General features: G+C 35.5%; 1 protein-coding gene across 6 annotated transcripts; it reads left to right on the top strand.

Annotated features, from left to right (window-relative positions):
* Positions 1-12: 12 nt before the first annotated feature.
* Mcee (methylmalonyl-CoA epimerase) lies at positions 13-16,299 on the top strand. 6 transcript variants are annotated; one of them, XR_007342933.1, is made up of 4 exons: positions 13-346; positions 6,016-6,353; positions 8,110-8,276; positions 15,914-16,000. XR_007342933.1 is itself a non-coding variant. In XM_048790396.1 (3 exons), exons 1-3 carry the CDS (start codon positions 154-156, stop codon positions 16,064-16,066), a joined length of 522 nt encoding a protein of 173 aa, XP_048646353.1. In that variant the 5' UTR covers positions 13-153; the 3' UTR covers positions 16,067-16,299. The 6 variants fall into 6 exon arrangements, 5 of the variants coding, with proteins under 5 accessions (XP_048646353.1, XP_015348633.1, XP_015348636.1 ...); XM_048790396.1 differs by lacking the exon at positions 8,110-8,276 and having other exon boundaries at positions 6,016-6,191; positions 15,914-16,299; XM_015493147.2 differs by lacking the exon at positions 8,110-8,276 and having other exon boundaries at positions 15,914-16,299.
* Positions 16,300-17,008: the final 709 nt, after the last annotated feature.

The following is a 17,008-nucleotide window of genomic DNA, read 5'->3' as shown; positions in this document are numbered from 1 at the left end:
ATAGCTACTGGTCAGTCCAGGAATCGTTGAATTTCCTCCAGACTTTATGTTTGGGTTTCCTGAGGGGCCCACAACTGGTGACGCGTGGTCGTTTTACGTTTCTTCTTTGGATACAGTAGGTGGCGAGTTTTAGAGCCCGGTGAGAGTCAAATTATGCAAGGTAACAGGAACGCACTCTCACCAGAAGGCCGAGTCTCTTCCATCTTCCCTAGGAATCCAAACACGCTCGCCACGCCCCCTGGCCGCCTTTCCCCGCCCCTTAGGTCTCTAGCCAGTCACCTCACCACGTGGCCCCGCCCCTCGCCCTCTTTCCTCGCCGGCTCTGCCGCCAGTCGGGACCTAGCAGGTAGCTTCCCAAGATGGCGCGTGTGTTGACGGCCGTGGCGGGGGCGGCCGTGGCGGGGGCTGCCATGGCGAGGGCTACGTTGGCCGTAGGTGAATACCGGGCACCGTTGGGATCACCGTGGGGCGGGGCAGGGCGGTGTGCGCCGAACCGGAGGCCCGGGGCGGAGGAGACCACCGGTGGCCAACCACCTGGGTCTAAAGCGTCCTGCCCTACGGAGCCGCCTTTCGCAGCTTCTGTCAGCACCTTAGCCAGCAGTCACTTAAAAGCGGGGCGGGGGCGGGGGGGTGGTTGTCTTAGTGTGCCACCCTGTGAGCTGTGTGTGGGACCTGCAAGGCAGGGACAGATGAAAAGGAAGGAAGTAAATGGAGGAGGAATTGAGTGTTCACCGCATACCATAAGACATTGGGGAAAATATAGAAAAGAGGGCAAGTCCTGTGGACTTAAGCTGAATTCAAGCATGGAACCCCTGCAGGAACAACTGAAAGTCACTGGGGTAAAGAATACCAAAGAAATATTTTACCCACGTGCCCTAGTGTATTTATCATCTTCTATATAAACAGAGAAGTATTTTGAAACTCCTCAAGGTCGCTCCACCTCCACTTTTTTTTCTTTATGTCTACATGGAATCTGTGATGACTGATGGTCAAGTTTTCTGAGTTTCCCACTTTCTCCTCCCTCTTTTTCTTCTCTTCCTCTCTTTACAAACGCAAGCATTTCCCCCCCTAATCTGAGATTTCCTATTTGATATAAGTACAACGTGATAATTCCCAGACTTACTCCTGAACATAGTGTGGCAAATCCTTCAGCCAGCACCTTCAAAAGTGTTCAAGGAAATAGTGGTTTTGGTTTTTAATTTTTTTAGTTGTACATGGACACAATCTATTTATTTTTGTGTAGTGCTGAGGATAGAACCCAGTGCCTCAGTTTACAGGCAAGCGCTCCACCAGTGCCTCAGTTTACAGGCAAGCGCTCCACCACTGAGCTGCAGCCCCAGCCCAGGGAATAAAGTTTTGTTAGGTTTCTCTCCTAAAAAGTGCCCTCTGTAGTCAGCCTATTGAAACCTGAAGTCCTAGCCATCCATTGAAGTCCCATCTCAAACTGGATCAGTTCTTTATTGATCACTCAAGCCTTTCTCATTAGTCACAGAATTTCTTAATTATCATGTCCAGGGTTAAGTGATGAGCATCCATATGCAAAGAAAAAGTGTACTTAGTAGGTTTAGCTGTCTCAACACTTAAATCAGTTTTAAAAAGTGAAATATATGTATACACATGAAAAAAATGTTGAGCACAGTTAAAATGAATATCTAGTTAACATAATATTCAGATTTTGTTAACAATTAACCCTATTGGCCTTAATATCCTTGGTAAAATGCAGGTCAGCATTTTAGCTCACATACCATTGCACATAACTTTTTGTAAAAAAACTCATAAAACAAAAAGCTGTCTTGTTATTTCTTAGCAAGACATCTCTTAGGTAATTGCATAAGCCAAAGACATTGAAAACTGAGAATTGAAAGAATGGTAAAGAATTTTAGAGGAATGAGAGTTAAACATAATCATTTAATAACATCAACTTCAATGTTTGACAGACCTGGGCTAGTGGCCCCACTTTGCATCTTATTGTGATATTGAGGAAAATCACTTGTGATCTGTTTAGCCTATTTCCTTATTTCTAAAAAGATGAGGAAAATAATATCATCTAGTCCATAGAATTATTGTGAGGATTAAATAAAATAACATTCTCACTTCATTAGTCTTTGTGATCATTATTTCAGTGGCTACAAACACTAATAGGATGAGTTAGGCTACCACATGGTACACTCCCACATCAGTATTTGTAATTTCAGTTTGGTTAGGCAGGATTACAGATTTAGACAATACTACATAGGAACATTAATGCATAAATCTTAATGAAATAAGCCCACAGGTCTGTACTGGAAAGGTCAGGTAAAATCAGCTAGATTTTACCCCAGGGGATTCTGTACTTCACTATTAATAAATCCCAGCTGTTAACAAAATATAGAAAATACCTAGAGATTATTTGCAACATATTAGCTTTGGGGATAATAGCCAGCTTATAGGTTCTTATAAAGGCATAATGTGTAGTTTCTATTTGTTTATGATATTAAAAGAAGTTTCCAAAAATTGCCAGTCATGATCAGTGTATGTTGGAGAGTTATCATTAGCAACTAATTTTAACTCAGCAAAATGGTAAATCTGTATTTCTACACTAAAAATTAAACAGAATACTATGCTTTTAATACCTCCCAACAGCAAAACTACAACATGATATCAATCGCTAAATACTCAGTTACTACCAACAATGTTCTCAAATTGGAGCCCACACAATTTTCTAGAGAGAAAGGAGGTGAGTGGTCTCCTTATCATGAAAAATAATAAACTGCATTAATGAATGAAGCAGTGAATACAAAAGCACTGTGTATACAAGTTATTTTAGCTATTGAATGAGATTGTAGCATAAGGGCAATACTGTGACTGAGGTGGTACAGAGTTAACTTTCATGGGATCCTTTAAAAGCATAAAGTACATTAGTAGTCAGAGATTCTTACATTTGTAAGCAAGTTGTTAATGTAACCTTTCTAAGGGTGCCAGCAATGGTAACTCTTGGTATTTATTATTTACTTTGTGCTGGGCTCTTTTTTCAACTCTTCATATATATTTACCATTTGGTTTTATGACATTCCCTATTAGATACTGTTTTCATTTTATATATGCAGAAATACTGGTATAGAGTGGTTGAGTAACAGCTCAGTAACACAACTGAATGGTAAGGTCAAGGTTTGAATTAGAACTTTCTAGCACTAGAGCCCATATTCCTAACCATAAGGCACACTGCCTCTTACATAATAANTACCAGGGATTAAACTCATGGACACTCAACCACTGAGCCACATCCCCAACCCTATTTTGTATTTTAGTTAGAGACAAGGTCTCACTGAGTTGCTTAGCACCTCACCCTTGCTGAGGCTGGCCTTGAATTCATGATCCTCCTGCCTCAGCCTCCCGAGCTGCTGGGAGGCATGCACCCCTGTACCTGGCTCTATCCTCTCCTTTTAAAGAAGCTAAATTATTGAATTTTCATTGGTATTGCTGTATTTTTTTCTATCCTAATTCTAGAATGTATGTCTTAGGGGGCCAAAGAAACCAACAAAGAATTATATTGTATTTCTGAAACCATTTCCCATCTCTAGAGAAAAGATAAACCTAGGTGGCTTCAAAATCTTAAATTTTTACAATATGAAAAATGCTGTGGTCTCTCTAACATATAAAGCAGATTTTGTTTTCTATTAAAAAAGAACCTGTCCTGGTAAATCAAATGATAAAATAGTTATAGAGGAATTCTACAGTGAGGCTTCAAATAACGTGAATTGGCCTTCATTTTCAGTGACAAAAGTTTTTTCAATATTCCTAAAGCAAAGTGGCATAGGGTATAAAACTGTTTTCATTTAAATATCCTATAATTTGTTCCTTTAACATATCTGTATATTCAAATGCTTATGATAGTGTTATATTAATTATTTTATATTATATTAATTAATTATATTAATTAAGGATCTCTACCTGCTCCATCTCTTGTAGAAGTAATTCTGGTAAGGACAATCCAGATACCAGCACAATATTTGACATACCCTTAAACTTTCAATGACAGTAGTGTGCATACTACCCAAAAGCTCATTAATCCCAAAAGCTCATTAAACATTATACAATGTTTTTTATAATATAAATACTTCATTAAACTTCCATTGCAAGTTGCACATACAGTAAACATGAGAAGAAAGAAAGGAGGAGCAGCTTGCAATGATTTTGTTGGTCGTTAGTCTTTGTAAAGTTCATTATCACCGTGTCTCTGCAGAAAATCCCTCGTGCCACTCAGCTAGAAAATCATCATTATATATCAATAACGATAAGAATGGATGAATTTGTTGTATATCTATGTATGTCTGGTACTGTATTGTTTGGGCACCAACTGTCTACACAACAAACAAAGTTACATATTTAGTGAGTAATACTAATATTTTTTTAAATCTAAAATAACAAATGATGGATAAAAAAAGCACATCACTTCTAGTAAAGATTGGGTATTCTTTATTTATTTATTTATTTTTATTTTATGCCATTATATAAGGATTGGGTATTCTTTTTATGTAATTTCATTTCAGTTGTACATTTATATATGTGTGTGTGTATGTGTGTGTGTGTGTGTGTGTGTGTGTGTGTATATATATATATATATATGCTGAGTTTGTGTGTGTGTGTCCATATATATATGCTGAGTTGTAATACATTTGGATTTCATAATAGCAGTGAGTCCATAAAACAGAACTATATTGCCCTATTGGTAATGAGAACCTTTAAGTATTTCAGTAACCCATAATATAGACTGGGGCAGGGTAGAAGACCATCTTAGGCTGAATTTTGCCTTCTACTGACTTACAGTGTATCAGGTTAAATAAAATAAAATAGTATCACTTTAATTTTCTTCCTAAAGAAAATTTCAGTTAAGAGGTATTTTATTAGCTATAGCTGTGCTGTACTTGGTACTATGTAAAGTTTTTTTCACTACCCACCTATTGTTTAAAAAAATACTGTATATGATCTTCATCTTGCTATTTCATACCAAATTATTAATATAGTTTTACATAATTATATTTAGACTTCATACATTTGTGTATTTTTCATTCTGGGGAGTTGGACTCTTTGTGGACTCCCATGTTTGTGGGAATGGGAAAGTCTTGCAGCCTTCTTCAGTTACTGAATGAAAGGGGGTTTCAACTGAATGAAAGGAGATTAGCAAAGTTCTGCCTCTAATCCTTCAAAATGACAAAAAGTCTGGTGTCAGAGGAAATTCTCATAAATTAACTATTGCCTTGATCTTTGCTTATCCCCCCAACAATGATATATTTTCCTTGGTTGATAATCATTCAAATAAAATACACATTAAAAATTATTGTATAGATATGCATTTCATGACTTTATTACAGATTATAAACAAAAAATTGTGTTTAGGTGGGAAAGAAAGTGGCTTGCTTTTATCATTAAGTGTATGTTGTATCACTGTTACATTCAGACTTAACCCCTTCAGAGTTTAACAAGTAGTTCTTAATATGCCATTATACTTCAAGTGTTACCAGTAAATATAAATGATTATGAAAAGTGTCATTCTTTGTTCAAAATCCAATTGAAGTTCAGAATTAGCAGTGTGTGTGTGTGTGTGTGTGTGTGTGTGTATGTGTGTATAATAGTAGGAATTGAACCCAGAGACCCTCTACCACTGAGCAATACCATAGCCCTTTTTATTTTAAGACAGCCTCTCTAAGTTGCTGAAGTTGATCTTGAACTTGTTCTCTCTTGCTTCAGCCTTCTGAGTTGCTGGGATTACAGGCTTGCTTGCACCACTGTGCTTAGCTCAAGCTCAGAATTACTTTTCTTAATTTTGGACAATTAGCTTTTTAATTCTGGGCAGCACAGAGTAATTTTAACGTAAGTTTTTCCATTTATTTCCCCTGAGTTAATTTCAATAATTAAAAAGAATAGACATTAAATAATTAATTTTCTTATGTATTATTTGTTTGGTTTTTTTAAAATTATAATTTGAAATGCATTAATTCTCAAAAGAAGGATACCAATGACTGTTCAATTTTTCAGGGTGTTTTTCAAAATTCCTAAATCCAGTTCCAGCAGTGAGAAGCTTTTCTGCATCACAGTCCTTGCATCAGGTGGCAGATCCTGTATGGAATCTTGGTCAGCTCAATCATGTAGCCATTGCAGTGCCAGATTTGAAAAAGTCCACAGCATTTTATCAGAATATTTTGGGGGCCCAGGTAAGTGAGGTGGTCCCTCTTCCTGAACATGGAGTATCTGTTGTTTTTGTCAACCTGGGAAATACCAAGATGGAATTGCTTCATCCACTGGGAAATGACAGTCCAATTGCAGGTTTTCTGCAGAAAAACAAGGCTGGAGGAATGCATCACATCTGCATTGAGGTATTTTTATTATTTTATTGTTGGTATTTTAAATCTCTCATTAACAAAATGTGTTTTACTTTTTAAGACAACATGTAGTCACTGTCATCAAAAATTTTATTAAGTTCTTTAAAGGAAATAAAAATCTTCAAAGGTGAATACACACACACACACACACACACACACAAACACGTGTGTGTGTGTGTATTCTCTTTCCTTCTAGAAAACTGTAAAAATAGTGTATTTAATTGAAATCTAGATTCAACTGTCACTGAAAAGGCCACCAAAGTTGGGTAAAACATAATCTTTACTCAAGGTTTTATCTATAGTAAATGTTTTCCCATGTAATAGGAATATAACTGTTTTCACTATCATAGGCAAATAGGAGAAGCAGGTGAAAGATTTTATAGGGTAAGAATTTCCATACACATGCAAAGTATTCTTTTTTCTTTTGGTACAGGAGATTGAACCCAGGGCCTCATACAAGCTAAGCATGCACTCTACTACTGAGCTACACTCCCTGCCCAAAGTATTCTTATAATTATTTTCTGTCCTTAAAATTTTAATAACTTCTTCCTTTTATAAAAGCAGTACATTTTCAATTACTGACTGTGATTTTTAAGATCTTCTAAATTGCATTTGCTAACAATTTCTGAGAAAACACTAAGAAATGTTAGATGAGAGCATTTTCATTACAGCTCATTTATTGGTAGATATTCATGTTCAGATAACTGCCTTTTAGAATACCAGCAATGCCAATTAGGCTTCAATTTAAACTAATTTAGTAAGACAAGTCTTTTGATAATAACAGTGAGATAATTAATATTTAGGTCTCATTCCTAACCCAGAAGAAAGGTGGGTCGATTGTAGAATGAAGTTAAGGATGTATTCAGTTTGTTGTCGCAAACACATATGAGAACCTATAACATAGACTGTTCTGCGTACTTAAGATTTAGCAATGAATGCAACAGGGACCATGTTCACAGAAGGAACAGATATTTAAATAAGCAAGTAAACTATACTGTGATTAGTTTAATATTAATATATTATTTAAGATTAAGATTAACATGTGTGTCTTCTCAGTGCCCAAACAAAGGGAAGGATTGATCATTCTTACCAGGCCAAGGAGCTGGGAATGTTCTTATAGAGCATGAGTTACAATGACTGTGAAGGGATTCCCCAGATGAACAAGAGGAAAAAGGTGTTCCAGGCAGAGGGACTAGAATGTGGAAAGACAGAGTTATAACAACTAATACTTACTGAGTATCTTTTGCAGTATATGAAGTACTAAACATTCATTATTTTCTTTAATTCTCATAACTAATCCATGAGGGTGCTATTAACCCCATTTAACAAGTAAGAAAACATATTTTGTTAACTTGCCCACAATAGCATTAGTTGTAGGTGGCAAGGCTGGGGTTCAAACCCAAATTTGTTCTGATTCTAGGGTCTGCACTCTCAGCCATGAGGCCATTTGCTTTCATTGTATTAACTGAGCTTAAAATTTGAAGTGGGGGGGGCTAGGTATGTGGCTCAAGTGGTAACGTGCTCGCCTGGCATGCGCGGGACGCTGGATTCGATCCTCAGTACCACATGAAAATTAAAAAATACAGATGTTGTGTCCACCGAAAAAACTGAAAAATAAATATTTAAAAAATTCTCTCTTCTCTCTCTCTCTCTCTCTCAAAAAAAAAAAAAATTTGAGGTGGGGGAGCTATAAGGTATTAGACCAGGGAACTATACAAAGTCTAATATTTAGTCTCTATTTCATTCTCAGGAGGTTACTTTTGGCTGCAGGTTTTATCAGTGGACCCGAGGGTTTGTGTAAGCCCCACAGGATGAGAAGCAGGACCATCTGCCTTTGAATCTACTCTCCTCTCTCCCACACTGTACTATCTGGGTTCTACATCAAGAGAGCCTATGCTTTCAAAGGAGGCTGACTGTGTAAGTTAGAAGTTCAGTGAAGTAAAGAAAAGTGAAGTTCAGTAAAGTTACAGCAAATTCAAAAGTAGAGATCAAAAGGGAGAAATAATAATGTATATAAGTATAAAATAAAGGTAGGTAATAGGAGAAAATATGTAAAGTGGTTAGTTGCTACTTTAGCCTGACATCCATCTGTCATCATTCCACAACATGCACAAAAAATAATGGCTTAACTAGAGATTTTATTTTCTTATTCTCAGTCTAAAAGTGAGCTGTCCCAGTGATGGGGCAAGTCTGTCATCTGTAATATATGACTGACAGAATTGTTCCAGGCATCACTATTTACTAGTCAGAGGGAAGAGAAGGCACAGAGAGAATACAGGACAAACAGCTTCAAGATGATCTAAATGCCAGGTGTGGCCATGTACCTGTAGCCCCAACTATTCAGAAGGATGAGTCAGGAGAATTGCAAGTTCTACGCCACCCTGGGCAACTTAATGAGACCCTGCCTAAAAATAAAAAATGACTGGGGATGTAGCACAGTAGTAAAGCGCCTCTGGGTCCAATCTGTAGCACCAAAAAAAGCCAAAAAACAAAACAAAACAAAACAAAACAAAAAACAACAACAACAACAAAAACCACATAGCAAAATGTAAAGAAATGCTCTTATTTTCCAAGTGGTCAAAAAATCAATGACTTGTTTTGTGTGTTTTACAGATTTTTTTCATTGAGCACATTGCCAACTGAAAGGAAAATTTTATAACTTTAAAATAAAAGACTAATGAGTTAACTTCTTTTCCGCATGCTAGGATATGGTCTTCATTCAAGAAGACAGAAATTACCCCTTTAAAAAAAAATCCTTATTTTATTTTTATGTGGTACTGAGGATCAAACCCAGTGCCTCACACATGCTAGACGAGCACTTTACAAAAAAAAAAAAAAAATATATATATATATATATATATATATATATATCCTTTGTAGCCAGGTATGGTGATATGGTGCCTAGAGTCCAAGCTACATGGCAGTCTGAGGCAGGAGCCCTCTGTTGAGCCAAGGTGTTATAAGCCAGAAGCCAGCCTGGGCAACATTGTAAGATCCCATCACAAAAAAAAAAGAAAAAGAAAAAGAAAGAAAGAAAAAAAAAAAGTCTCTTCTCATTTTGACTTTGGCTTACAATAAACCCCAGGAATAAATACTTCTAGTGAACTCTGTATCATAGGTTCCCATGTGTGTGGATTTTATAGTATGACAAAATTTTCAGAGAACACAGCAAAACAAAACAAAATGGACCATTTGGTGAGATTTTTAACTTTCTATGCTACTAAAACCACCATCCAATACTAACATTTTCCAAAAGAAAGGGCATTTTATTAGAGAGAGAGAAAAAAAAAGTAATAAAGTGAGAAATCTTTTTGGAATAAAAGAATCCTGTTGTATCAGTCATCTTTCCATCATTGTGACAAAGTACCTAAGAAAATCAACTTACAAGAAGGAAAGGTTTATTTTATCTCATGGTTTATAGATTTCAGATCATGGTCACTGGGGCCTGTTACTTTGGGCCTTTGGTGGCAATGAACGTCATGTTGGGAGCAGATTCCAAAAGAAGCCTGTTCACTTTATGGTAGCCAGGAAGCAAAACATAAGAAAGAGAGGAGAAAAAAAATGAGGAAGGGTGGGGTTCCAATATCCCCTTCAAGAATAGGCTCCTAATGACTTAACTTCCTTCCATTAGACCCCACCTCTTAAAGGTTCTACCACCTTCAAGTAGTGACATCACTTGGGGTCCAGTCCTTTAATACAGAGTCTTGAGGGGCCATTCAAGATACAAACTAAGATACTTATCAATTAAATAAATCTACAAGTTTATTTTGGGGTTTTTCCTTTTTTTAAAAAAAAGTTTTTTTCAACTGGTGAACATTTCAGTGGAGATGAGCATTTGGGAAATACTGTCCATAACAATCACTAGACTGTATAGAAGCCATGCACACTTAAGGTAACATACACATTTTGAAATAATTCCCAAGAAAACATAAAAACTTCTAAAACTTGCAAAGTAAGAACAGTGTTAGGTTTGTGTAATTCACTTAGTTTTTAGCTTTAGGGGAGAGACAATTGCAACATAAATATTTAATGCCAACATTTCATTTTAACTTTTATAGATTTAAATGAATTTGAGTATTGAATTCATTCATTATTGACATGAATTTACACCATTATAATTCTATGTAAAATAATAGCCTGTTTATTAAGTCAATCAAAATTTAAAGCACTATTAAAAGTGGCACTTTATTACTTGTTCATAAAAGTTTACTTGTTCATAAAACTAGAGTTATATAACTTAAGATTAAAAGATGTTATTTACAAAATGACTTGCCTTCCAACAAACAAAATTGCATTGCCATCTTTAGATGGGGCAGCTGAGCACCAAAGAAGATTCTGAATTCTGATCATAATAATCCAAACATTTTTAATTTGGATTATTGCCACTTAATATACAATGACAAAGAAAATCAGTATAAACTCACACACAAGAATTTGAAGTGAGAATCTGCCCACATTTTCATTAATGACACTTAAGGCTTTAGAGAGTTATCTGATGCACAACTTTGATTGTTTGACAGACTATAAAAGCATTTTTAAAAGACTGAAAACACATTTTTAAGACTTAATTTCTCAAATAAAATTGCTTTGCATTTCTTATAACTATCGAATGTACTTTCAGCTCAGAAAATTAAGACATTTTTCTTCCATTCTTTTTATTACCACCAAACAAAACATTCAGAGTACTCTTAAAGAATTGTAAATTTTATAACAACACTAAGAGAAGAATTAATACGATACAAGATCTTTAAAATCAAAGTTAGTGATAGAAATAGTAACAAATAAAGATGCCAGTCTAATGTTAATTAGGCATGTAAAAAAATAAACCTAACTTAAATCTTAGAGGATAAGCCCTGAGCATCAGAATTCTACATATTTATACTTGAGTAGAATGTTCTCTAAGCTGAACATTCATGAAGAAAACAGAAGTTACCAAAAGGGCAATATGAAAAGACTCATGATTATATTATGAAAAATTTCAAACATACAAGAAGTAGAAAAAATAATGTAATGAACCTCCAAACATCCATCATCCTGATTCAACACCCACACCATCTTTCTTTCCCCTTTATTAAAACTTTTAGTAATTTGCAACTTCATTTTGCCCTTATTCAGTTTGTATCTCTAAGAAGTAAATAACCACAATGGCATTATCCTGTTGATCAAAATTACAGGTAAATATTTAAAGACATCTATACACAATTTGTAAATCAAATTTTCTAGATTGAGTTACCGGTGTCTTTTTGTAGTTGACTTGTTCTAATCAGTATTCTAATAAGATTCACTCATTACATATAGTGATTAATCTCCTCAGATTCTTTTAAAAATATTAACATTTAACATTAATATGATGCAGTTGTCACCATTAATGAATAAATAATGATCTATTATGGTACACTAATGTACATTATTCAGACTTCCTTTGTTTTTACCCAGCATCCTTTTTTTTTTCTGGTTATACATGATAGTAGAATGCATTTTGACATCATACATAGATGGAGTATAACTTCTCATTCTTCGGTTATATAGTTACACCAGCCATGTAATCATATATACACATAGAATTGCATATATGTCTAATTCATTCTACTGTCATTCCTAACCCCCATATCCCTCTCCTCCCTCTGTCTAATTCAAATTATCTCTATTCTTCCCTAGCCACTCCCCCTTGTGAACTATCATCCAAATATCAAAGAAAACATTCAACCTTTGGTTCTTTGAGATTGGCTTGTTTTGCTTAGCATGATATTGTCCAGTTCCATCCATTTACCAGCAAATGCCACAATTTCATTCTTCTTTCCAGCATCCTTTTTCTGTTCCAGAATCCCCTCTGGGATCACACATCACATAATCATGTCTCCTTGAGTTCCTCTTGCCTATGATAGTTTCTCAGACTTTCCATGTTTTTGATGACCTAGATACTCTTGAGGATTTCTGGCCAGATATTTTGTAAACTATCCCCCACTTGGTATTTGAATTTTTTTTCTGATTAAATGAGGTTATTCTGGGAAGGAAGACCACAGAGATGAAGTACCATTATCATCACATCCTATCAGGACAAATCCTATCAACATGACTTGTCGCTGTTGATATGAACCCTCATCTCCTAATTGAGGCGGTATTGTCAGGTGTCTTCACTGTAAAGTTACCTTTTTTTTTTCTTTCTCTTTCATACTGTGCTCTTTGGAAGGAGGTCATTATGGGATGTCCACACTTCAGGAGTAGATAGTTATATCAATATGTGCTTGTGGATATTTATTTTATACTTTATCCCTCAAATCATTTTAACTTTGACCATTGAAAAACTCTTTTGTTTGGCACTTGTGTCCCTTTGGCATACCCTATGCCTTTTTTTTTTTTTTTTTTTTTTTTNTCGGCGGCTTAGCACAACAAAAATTTATCCTCTCATGGTTCTAGCCTATCCTCTAGGCTAGAAGTCCAAAAATCAAGAGGCAAAAATATGGAGAGGGGTGGGGCAGGGTAAAACACTATGAAAGGAAAAGAAAAGAGAGCATAAGAGAGATGAAGAATGTGGTCAAAAGTTCTAGCACAGGGTGGAGTCCTGGAAAGGAAGGAAAGAGAAAAATAAAATAGAAGCAATAATTGAATAGTCAACAAGGACATTACCAATCTGATGTAAGATATCAACCCATACATTCATTAAGCTCAGCAACCCCAAGTAGGACAAATGCAATAAAATAAAAAACTTAAGCATACCATCATCAAGCTGAAAACCAGGATAAAGGTCAAATCATTTAAGCAATCAGAAAAAAAAAGACACAAAAATTATAGAATAACATGTAATAACACTGGTTAAGTAATAACCAAAAATCCCTACAATTTAGAATTCTAATTTCAGCTAAGGTGGAATAACAGAGAGCAGTTTATCCTCCTCCTTGAAACATGTAAACAAAATATACAAAAGAGTGGTTGTCTGGCATTGAATGTCAAGCAGCAAAGAAAGCTAATCCCCTGAGAGAGGGGAAGCAAATAAAAGGATGCTTGCAATTTCTCAACCAGATATGGCTGAAGAGTTTCCAAGTCTTCCTTGCAGGACAGGGGAATCCAGTGGAGCTTCACAGTTTTGCCAAACTGAGAACCTAGAAGTTGGGAGTCTGAGGAAGCCTTGGTTCTTGGTTCTTGGAGTTGATAATGTAATGTGCTAAAAGGAGAGAGCTGCATAGATGCTCCAGAGATCTATAGCCTTTCACATCACCATCTGAGAATCAGGTAGGGATGCATGTTAGGAAGCTACCTGTTGCTGAACGCAGAGCCCTCTGAAAGGATCAGAGGGAACAAACATCACCCAGAGGTGGAGTGGTTTGTTCTTGCCAGTCACAGTGGAAAAACCTTGAAATACATGGGGGCAATGGGTAGAGTATTCAAAAGTGCTTTCAGGAGTAAGAAATTAGTCTAGACTAGAGACTGTTCCAATTCCATATAACAATCAGAACAAAGCTCAACAATATTTATAGAAATTTTTAAAAATAAGGTAAAGGGCTGAGGTTGTGTCTCAGCCATTGAGCACTTACCTAACATGTGTGAGGTACTGGGTTCAATCCTGAGCACCTCATGTAAATAAATAAAATAAAGGTGGGACTGGTGTTGTGGCTCAGTGGTAGAGTGCTCGTCTCGCATGTGTGAGACCCTGGGTTCGATCCTCAGCACCACATAAAAATAAATAAGCAAAATAAAGATATTGTGGCCATGTATAACTAAAAAAATTTTTAAAAATAAAACAAAGGTATTTTGTCTACCTATAACTAAAAAACTATTTTAAAAAATAAAATTGACAATGCCTGACTTTGGTGAGAACTAATTTTCCGAAGAATGATCCAGTGGGTGTGACCATTCAACCAGCTCATGCATGTTCTTTTTAGAAAAAAATTAGAATAGAGCAGCTACCATACAAATTAACATGAAATGAACATAGTCATAATGTAGGCATGACTAGGAGTTTTAAAACATTATAGGAATACAAGTAGAATGTATATCATATGAAGAAGTCATAGTTTATGGTAACATTTAGTATTCTCACTAGTTGTTTGGTCAGTTTTAGAATTCAATATACAACCTTTGGTTTTTTGGAAATAAGATTACATAAATATTAACATGTTAGGTCTGTGTGGTGGGAAATCAGTCTTCTATTATCCCCCCATACACCCCCACTTTTGATATTTGGAATGCTATTAAGTCATTGAATTCTAGAGTGAGTTCAGACTGCCTGGGAATGTGGTCATTTAACCCATTTCCAGGTTCCCTGTCTGAGAGGCTGACTTTCCAAGATAGAGGAGGATCATTTCTTTATCATTTCCTAGACTGCAAATAAATATGAAGCAAATAGAAATAATTTAGAAGAGAATTACAAAATTATAAAAAAAAATTCTAGATTTTTTAGAATAACATTTTGATAGCAGTTTTTTTTTTTTTTGAGAGAGAGAGAGAGAGAGAATTTTTTAATATTTATTTTTTAGTTTTCGGCAGACACAACATGTTTGTTTGTATGTGGTGCTAAGGATCGAACCCCAGCCGCATGCATGCCAGGCGAGGGCGCTACCGCTTGAGCCACATCCCCAGCCTATATTTTGATAGCAGTTTAATAATGATTTTTATGTATTTCAAGTTTAAATTTCAGAGTTAATAACCAATTAATTTGGGAGGGGAAAAACTCTGTTATCTCATTTTAATCTATAGTCAATTTATATGGTGGGACTATTGTTAGCTTTCCATCTATATCAAATGAATACCTGAAATAATAATTTTATAAAGAAAAAAAGTTTATTCTGACTCACAGTTTTTGAGGTTTCAGTTCATGGTTGGTTAGCCCCAATGCTTTCGGGCCTGTGGCAAAGCAGCATGTCCTGGCAGGAAACACACGGCAGTGGAAAAACTGCTCACCTCATGGCTAAGGAGCTAAAGAGGAAGAGGAAGGGACTGAGGTCCCACTGTCCCCTTCAAGAGTACATTCCTAATTACCTGAAGATTTCCCACTAATTTCCATCTCCTAAAAGCTCTGCCACCTCACAATAGCACTACCCCAAGATTCAAACTTTTACCATGTGGATCTTTGGAAGATACTTAAGGTCCAAACTACAGCCTCCTCATTTCCTTGGTTTGAGGAACACAAGGTTCTCAGGAAAAAACAATTTGTCCAAAATCACCAATATTACTTCCAGAAGAAACTATGATAAAGAGGACATACTATTTAAGTTATAACGGGTAACATTTACCCACAATGAGTTTTTTACGGCATTACAGTTGCTCACCTAAGAAGATTTAGTAACTTCATTTACTTCTCTGTTTGAGTTTATTTTTCATTATTTTTTTCCCATCCTGGGACTTGAACTCAAGAGTCTTATACATGTTAGACAAGCACTGTGCCACTGAGCTACACCCTAGCCCTGCTTTCATTTCATGTGGTGGCTTAAGAATAGTCTTTTCCAAAGGTAGAGGAGGTAATGCTGTGTAAGTTCTCAAAGTTGTTTCTAAGTCGTTATGATACTATAACTTGCTATATTTATGATCTTATTTATGTTCTTATTTCTTTTTTCAAGGTGGATAATATAAATGCAGTGATGATGGATTTGAAAAAAAAGAAGATCCGTATTCTAAGTGAAGAGGTCAAAATAGGAGCACATGGAAAACCAGTTATTTTTCTCCATCCTAAAGACTGTGGTGGAGTTCTTATAGAACTGGAGCAAGCTTGATTTATATTTGCAAGAAACTTAATTAATTTCTCTAAAAACCCTTTTAAACACTATCAAAATGTATTATGGTACTGCTTCCAAAGTTAAAGACTAAATTACAGAAATATTAAAATTATGTAATATATGTACATACATATGTATAAATTAGATTTGGAAAAAGCCTTGTTTATTAAATGCTTAGGGAAAATTATTAAAATCATATTCATAGAAATAAATTACTCCCGTTTAAAATAGTAATTGAGTACAGTATGTTATCTGTTTAAAGGGTGTGGATGTGGCTGTGTGAAGCAGATTAGATGTACAAAGGAGTTATGAAAGTATACCTGAGAGTTACATGCATACATATTTGAGACAAAGCTGTTTTCAAGACTGTTAAAAACTAAGCTTTTAATTTTTAAAACAATTTTCCAAAGTCCACAATTTATTTATTTTTATTTTTATTTTTTTTTTTTTAAAGTGAGAGAGAGGGAGAATTTTAATATTTATTTACTTTTTTAGTTTTCAGCGGATACAACATCTTTGTTTGTATGTGGTGCTGAGGATCGAACCCGGGCCGCACGCATGCCAGGCGAGCACGCTACCGCTTGAGCCACATCCCCAGCCCCACAATTTATTTTTAAATTAAAATTTTTTGCTTTTTATTTTTTCATTTTAACACATTAATTTATTAAATTAATTTTTAACAATTAATTTTTTAAATTAATTGCACATATTAATGGGGTTTGGTGTGATATTTTCATACATGCCCACAGTGTGCGTGCATGGGTCAAATCCAATCTTCCTTTTTCTATACTCTTCCCTCTTCGCATTTACCAGACCCTAATAATCATTATTCTACTTTCAGTTGACTTTTTTTAGCTTCCCCATACGAAAGAACATTAAATACAATTATCCCACTTCTGGATAAATATCCAAAGGAAACGAAAGCATAGCAAAGAGATA

The sequence above is a fragment of the Marmota marmota genome, unplaced genomic scaffold (assembly GCF_001458135.2).
Source record: "Marmota marmota marmota unplaced genomic scaffold, marMar, whole genome shotgun sequence".
NCBI lineage: Eukaryota > Metazoa > Chordata > Mammalia > Rodentia > Sciuridae > Marmota > Marmota marmota.
Note: the sequence above shows the minus strand (reverse complement) of the source record. Positions and strands in the feature narration are given on the sequence as shown.

Excerpts from the sequence above, each read along its gene's own strand:
- Mcee (XM_015493147.2), top strand. The coding sequence starts at position 154 with ATGCAAGGTAACAGGAACGCACTCTCACCAGAAGGCCGAGTCTCTTCC. Across the intron at positions 347-6,015 it reads CGCCAGTCGGGACCTAGCAG|GGTGTTTTTCAAAATTCCTA; the intron begins GTAGCTTCCCAA and ends TCAATTTTTCAG. Across the intron at positions 6,354-15,913 it reads TGCATCACATCTGCATTGAG|GTGGATAATATAAATGCAGT; the intron begins GTATTTTTATTA and ends TCTTTTTTCAAG.